This window comes from Trichomycterus rosablanca, chromosome 2, assembly GCF_030014385.1.
Source record: "Trichomycterus rosablanca isolate fTriRos1 chromosome 2, fTriRos1.hap1, whole genome shotgun sequence".
Taxonomy (NCBI): Eukaryota; Metazoa; Chordata; class Actinopteri; order Siluriformes; family Trichomycteridae; genus Trichomycterus; species Trichomycterus rosablanca.
This window is the reverse complement of record NC_085989.1, coordinates 7,880,496-7,886,850: the sequence shown is the minus strand read 5'-3', so window position 1 is coordinate 7,886,850 and position 6,355 is coordinate 7,880,496. Positions and strand designations below refer to the sequence as shown.

The 6,355-nt window shown below is 42.7% G+C and overlaps 2 protein-coding genes across 6 annotated transcripts in view; both read right to left on the bottom strand.

Moving 5' to 3' along the window:
* Positions 1-457: 457 nt before the first annotated feature.
* On the bottom strand, positions 458-4,792 carry LOC134300946 (nematocyst expressed protein 3-like). The gene is made up of 4 exons (XM_062985436.1): positions 4,741-4,792; positions 3,863-3,979; positions 2,374-2,491; positions 458-1,742 (listed from the first exon to the last, which is right to left on the bottom strand). Exons 1-4 carry the CDS (start codon positions 4,790-4,792, stop codon positions 578-580), a joined length of 1,452 nt encoding a protein of 483 aa, XP_062841506.1. The 3' UTR covers positions 458-577.
* A 991-nt stretch (positions 4,793-5,783) lies between these two features.
* Positions 5,784-6,355, bottom strand: part of tpm3 (tropomyosin 3) — a 31,239-nt gene continuing 30,667 nt past the window's right edge. For all 5 annotated transcript variants that reach the window (XM_063010744.1, XM_063010705.1, XM_063010692.1 and 2 more), the window contains one exon: positions 5,784-6,278. In XM_063010744.1, the coding sequence (XP_062866814.1) occupies positions 6,119-6,278 (160 nt within the window). In that variant the 3' untranslated portion in view covers positions 5,784-6,118. The remainder of the gene's footprint in view (positions 6,279-6,355) is intronic.

Here is a 6,355-nt window from a genome sequence, read left to right as displayed (position 1 = left end):
AACAGGCAAAAAACATGCCAAATATCAGGATGATAACCTGGAGGCGAGGTTTAAACCCCTCGTGCTGGGAGACGGTATACCTGCTGTTCCACTGTCACTCTCAGCTCAATTCAAGTATTTATGCAATATAGACTTTGACAAATCAGTTCAAGTATTTATGCAATTTTATTATTTTTTTGGCTGCTTTGCTTTTTTGGCTGCGCTTCTCTAAGGGGCCTGTCGTGGGAATAGGTCTGAAAATGTGCCAGTAGTCGGTGGCGTGAACACTGGAACCTCTTTGATTTCTGTGCTGTCGGACTCTGTTGACCGGCACACGCCATTCTCCTCCACGTTAACCTTCTTGCTGGTTTTTGTTGTTGTTGTTTTCTACAAACACACAAAGGTTAATGCAGGTTAAATCTCATTTGATTTCTTTAAGACTGAAAAATAAACCAAAACATTTTAGGGAAGCTCTTACCAGTATGTTTCCCGGCACGAGAAAGATGTCGACCCTCTTTATATGGGTGTGGTGGTGCAATTTAGCAATTTGGTTTCCCCAGCACTGACACGCCAGATGAGGTGTTTAAGTCAAAATCAGTTAAGAATTACTTAATAAAGGTAGCAGGGGGCAGGCACTGGAGCAGGTGCCAAGGCAAGTGCTGAACCAGATGCCAAGGCAGGCACTGGAGCAGGTACCAAGGCAGGTGCTGAACCAGGTGCCAAGGCAGGCACTGGTGCAGGTGCCAAGGCAGGTGCTGAACCAGGTGCCAAGGCAGGCACTGGTGCAGGTGCCAAGGCAGGTGCTGAACCAGGTGCCAAGGCAGGCACTGGAGCAGGTGCCAAGGCAGGTGCTGAACCAGATGCCAAGGCAGGCACTGGAGCAGGTGCCAAGGCAGGTGCTTAACCAGGTCCCGGTGTGGGCACTGGAGCAGGTGCCAAGGCAGGTGCTGGGCCAGGTGCCGGAGTAGGTGCCCGGGGCGGGCGCTGGAGCAGGTGCCAAGGCAGGCGCTGGAGCAGGTGCCAAGGCAGGCGCCAAGGCAGGCGCTGGGGCAGATGCCGGGGCAGGTGCCAAAGTAGGCGCTGGGGCAGATGTCGGGGTAGGCACTGTAGTAGGTGCCAGGCCAGGCGCTGGAGCCGGTGCCGAAATAGCCACTGGAGCAGGTACCAAAGCAGGTGCCAAGGAAGGCACTTGACCAGGAGCCAAGGCAGGCACTGGAGTAGGTGCCCGGGCAGGAGATGGAGTAGGTGCTGGAGCAGGCGCCAAAGCAGCCACTGGAGTAGGAACCAAAGCAGCCACTGGAGTAGGTACCAAGGCAGGCGCTCGAGCAGGTGCCAAAGCAGGTTCTGGAGCAGGTGCTGGGGCAGGTGCTGGGGCAGATGCCGGTGCAGGTGCCGGGGCAGGTGCTGGAGTAGGTTCTGGGGCAAGCACTGGAGTAGGTGCTGGGGCAGGCACTTGAGCAGGTCCTGGGGCAGGTCCTGGGGCAGGAGCTGGAGCAGGTGCTGGGTCAGGTGCCTGGACAGGCGCTGGGCCAGGTGCCTGGACAGGCGCTGAGGCAGGTGCCAAGGCAGGCGCTGAGGCAGGTGCCAAGGCAGGCGCTGGGGCAGGTGCCAAGGCAGGCGCTGGGGCAGGTGCCAAGGCAGGCGCTGGAGCAGGTGCCAAGGAGTTGCTGGGCCAGGTGTCGAGGCAATTACTGGAGCAGGTGCCAAGGCAGATGCTGGGCCAGGTGTCGGGGCAGTCGCTGAAGTAGGTAGCTCCCGGACGCCTAAAGTCATAAAGAGACATTCATTTAATCATAGTCTAGCACCACTTACCATCCTAATTACAGTAGCTCTGGGTCTGATTCACTGGGTGAAATGTAGGAAACACCCTGGACAGGTAACCAGTCCATCACAGGGCAAGCAAACACACACACACACACACACACACAAAGACACACACTCAAGACAATCAATAAACAGAGTGAATGTGAGCAAAAGTGATGACACATTTCATACTTTCCCCAGTGTTACAATAGCTGTGACTTTAAATCTTTAAACCTGATGAATGACACTATCATTATTAGTGCTGGTGTGCAGTGGCGTAACTACAGGGTGGGCAGGAGGGGAGGCTGGTCTATAGAATCCACAATTAATGCCAACTTCAGTGGTTATACAGTTTGATGGGATGGTCTGTACTAAAGTGACACATTACACATCCCTAAATGTTTAAAACGTTGTATTAACAGACATCCCAAGTTGCAAAAACTCATTTCAGGGAGGTACCCCCGGACCCGGTCAACCCGGCCCAGCCCCAACGAAATTTGTTGGGGGTGAGGAGGCCCAAACAATTTTTTTGTACTGGGGCCCATGAGCTCCTAGTTACGCCACTGCTGGAGTGTATGGTGGTGCACTGACCCTCGGTTTGGACAGCGTTGTGTTCCTGCTGCCTCTTGCTCCTCCGCTGCTGCCACCTGTAAAGAAATAAACCAGAGGTTACCGTGGCAGCTGCTATGCCAGCCACATAAACAGCTGGCTTACAATCCAGAAAAAACTTTGCAAACATCACTGCTGAGTTGAATCCGAGAGATGAGAGATGAGAGGAGAGCGATCGCTGTGCGTCCGTCCTCGTCCGCTGTCGGTTAACGACTGAGCAATCAGCTCACTCGCTCCACTATATATAGAGCTCAGGTGCGTTCCATTTAATCTGTCACCTAGCAACCGAATTCCGAGTCCTGGCTTTACTGTGACGTCACTTCTGCGTACTTAGCCTCAGAGTATCATCCACCACAATCAGCTGACATTTATACTATTCTGTCCTCAGTGTGTGTGTGTGTGTGTGTGTGTGTGTGTGTCTGTACACAAATCGGACACACTGCGGTAAAGTGAGTTTTATATTGGACATTCGCCTGACATTCGACTTTCTTTCGGCTCGTTCTCGGCTAATAAACATCCAAAAATACTAATAAAACTGATACCTCAGTAAACAAGGAACAAACTACAATCAAATTTGTTTAAAAAGTTTTTCTGTTAATATTTATTTAACGTTATTTCGTAAATGTGAGCTGCATCTGCGTTGAAATGCTAAGGAAGTGCTTATATTTATTTTCTGTTAATTCTAAATGAAGATCAGTAATTCTGTAATAAATCCATTAAAGTCTTGTAATGTATTGATGGATTAATGTCAAACTATTTATATACAAACACATCAATGTTTCTCATCTACTACAAACCCTATTTTTTAAAAGAAAGTTAATATTTATTTTATATTAATATTAAATGAAGAACAGTAAATCTGTGATAAGTTTATATTGGAGATGAAAAAATCTATTAAAATCTCTTATAATTTAATGAATTAATATAGAAGTATTTTTATATACAAACAATCAATGTTCGTCACCTACTACAACATTTTTAATTTATTTTATAATAAGTGTTTGCAAAAGTTAAATAAATCTATTAAAGTCTGATATGGTCTGATGAATTAATGTCAAACTATTTTTTATGAACACATTAATGTCCCTCACATCATACAATCCTTTTTTTATATAGATATTGCTTTTATTTTTATTTAATTTTTAATTTAAGTGAAGATGAATAAATCCATAATAAGTGTATATCAGAGATAAATGTATTAAAATCTGACATGATTAAATATAATGAAGTCAAACCACTTTTCCAAGGCACAAACAACAGAAGGGAATGATGTGACAGCTGGAGCTATTATTAGCTTCAGATCAGAGTGTTTCTATACATCTCAACCTCTCCCTCACAGCCTTTCCAGCTCCTCTGTTTGGCAATCTGCTCTTTCTCTGTAACTGTGATACCAGGCTTGCTCTGATTCGGTTTTCTAAAAGGTGTCTTTTCACTCAAACCCGGCTGTACTTACAGCATTTTCAGTCCTCACTATGGAAGTGTCCTGGAATAGCAAATTGCTCTATAGGTGGCGTGCTGTCCCTGTTCCAGAGTAGACCCACTTCTGCACTGCCATCTCCTGGGTTGTTGCATACACAGCCAGAGCAGTCTGTCAAATTGTGATAACCAGTTATCAGTTATTAGCTATCCCTTTTCTATCCACTTTCTCTATTGAAGGCTGCGGACTTTTTTTTGCCTTTCAGTCGTTTTTTTTTTTTTACTTTATATCAAATTCCAACATTAGTTTTTATTTCGAAATTTTTTTTAATCATGATTAAGTGCATCAGCATTTTAAAGTGCTCAACTAAATATAACTGGTGTACATAAATATTGATATATTTTTTTCAACTTTTTTTTAAACTGTTCTTTCCAACTTTTAACATGGAGCAATACTATGGTTTGTGTACAACGTCCATAAATACATGCTCAGACAACCACAATGAACAGGCTGAAGGTATAGCTGACAAATTCTTATTTCTCCAACATAATATGGACAGCTTGGTATGTGTGCATTGTTTAAGCACCGTAGGACGATTCACCAGCACAATGTACAGAAGTTGAAGGGTGAAGATACAAGAAGATTCCTTCAGAAGTCTTGTGGAGTTCATGTCTCGGCAGATCAGAGCTGTTTTGCAAGCATATTAGGTGGTCCTAATGTTTTGGCTCATTAAAGGTGCTCATTCAAAAAGTGATTAAAAAAAACAAAACCCTTGCATTTAAGTCCATTACCTAAACATGAAATATGTCTGGAGTTAAATAGTGTTAAATCAATTATACCCTTTTGATACCCTTATTTAAGTCCTTACATTGCCACAGATGCTCAGGGACTATCACTAGGTCATGTAAGTACAATGTTTCTTTGTTTAAAACCACTCCAGTGTGCATTCGGAGTCTTGTTTTCGGTCACTGGGTGCAGTGGCATGGCTTGTATTTGTGGTGTGTGTGTATAAGGATGGTCAGTGGTGAGGCTAGTAGGAAGTTTACACTAGTGTGGGAGGTTGTGGAGACGCATGGCTGGAGTAGACTTGTATGAGAAACTGACATCAAGCTTCGTTTTCACATTTTATTTCATTCCCCATCCTTTTGGAAATGGCTTTGGTAATACTGTAAATCATAAAAGAAATCTTTAACCAGCTCATGTCTTCAGAATTTTACACCCTGAATGGGTAAGTCTAAAATAGCTAATAAAATTAGTTTTTTCATGTATGGAGTGACGGTAAAAATTGTCTTTATTAAAAAAAAAAAGCATCATCACAAAGACAAGTAACAGTGATTATATATATATATATATATAATGTATTTGGATTTGCCCAGTTAAAACTATGCATTCAATCTTAAATCTTTATTTATATATTAAGCACCCACTGCTGGTCCTGGAAAACATATCGAGATCTGTTTCCTTTGTTTATAATGTAGAGTACTATTGCTGTATTTCTCAGCAACTTAACTGGCAGTGATTCTACTCTTTCAGGGTTTATACTCTAGGTGCATTTTTAAATTATTGCTCCATCTTAAAAAAGGTTAGTACAGTCCACTTACTCATAAGTGCTCATAAGCAAGTTTATAACTTGGCTTATTTTAGCACCAAGGTAGTTGCTGTAAGCTCCTAATTGCACAGTGGTTACTAACTAGTAGTGGTTCAAGAAGGATTACTGTAATGGAGTTTACAAAGAAGGCAGGACAAACATAACACAGTCGAACTCCAAAACTAATCAAGTTTCCACTTTTGAAAACGGACAACATAGACATAAAGAATACAATTTTAAAACATAATTTTGTGGTTATGGTTTCAAAAGCCTGCATAAACTAAACTAGGAAAGTGGTTGGGATAAGAAGGAAAGCGGATTAAAGAGAAAAATATATATTTAACAGTGCAATAATAGCATACAAGAGAAATTCACTGTTAGGAAAACTTGTGCTTAGGAAAGCTTTATGGAGTAGGGATAATGTCTAGACACACTTATGATGGTCGAAACTGTACCAAAGCTTTGTCAATCAAAGCAACACATTAATTTTGGCACTGTAATAGCTCAGAAACAAGCTTTCTAAGTTTGCAAAAATACACTTCATACACACACCATACTAGGCTGCTGAAATGTCACTCAAAGCTTTATACAATATACTCAATAGGGGAAATTGGGGCAAATTGCTGAAAGCTTGCTCCAAGAGGAGTTGGGTTCAGAGAACTTAGTCTCTGATAATGACACAGAGCGATTGGAAAAATCAGAAGGCAAAAGCTTTGAGTTATTTAAGTTAGGACTGGATGAGAAAAATGAGATGGGTGGGTCAAAAATGAATATAGGGGAATGTCTTGGTCAAGGACATCTAGAAGCTGTTCAGTTCGCTCAAGGTCTGGTCCAGAGTAGCGTGGATCTTCAGGTTCTCTTCCTTGGCGTCCGTTAGCTTTCCTGCAAAAAGAGAACAACACAGTCATTAACTTTCCTATAAAATAAACATTTTTTTAATAACTGTAATTTATGTATAC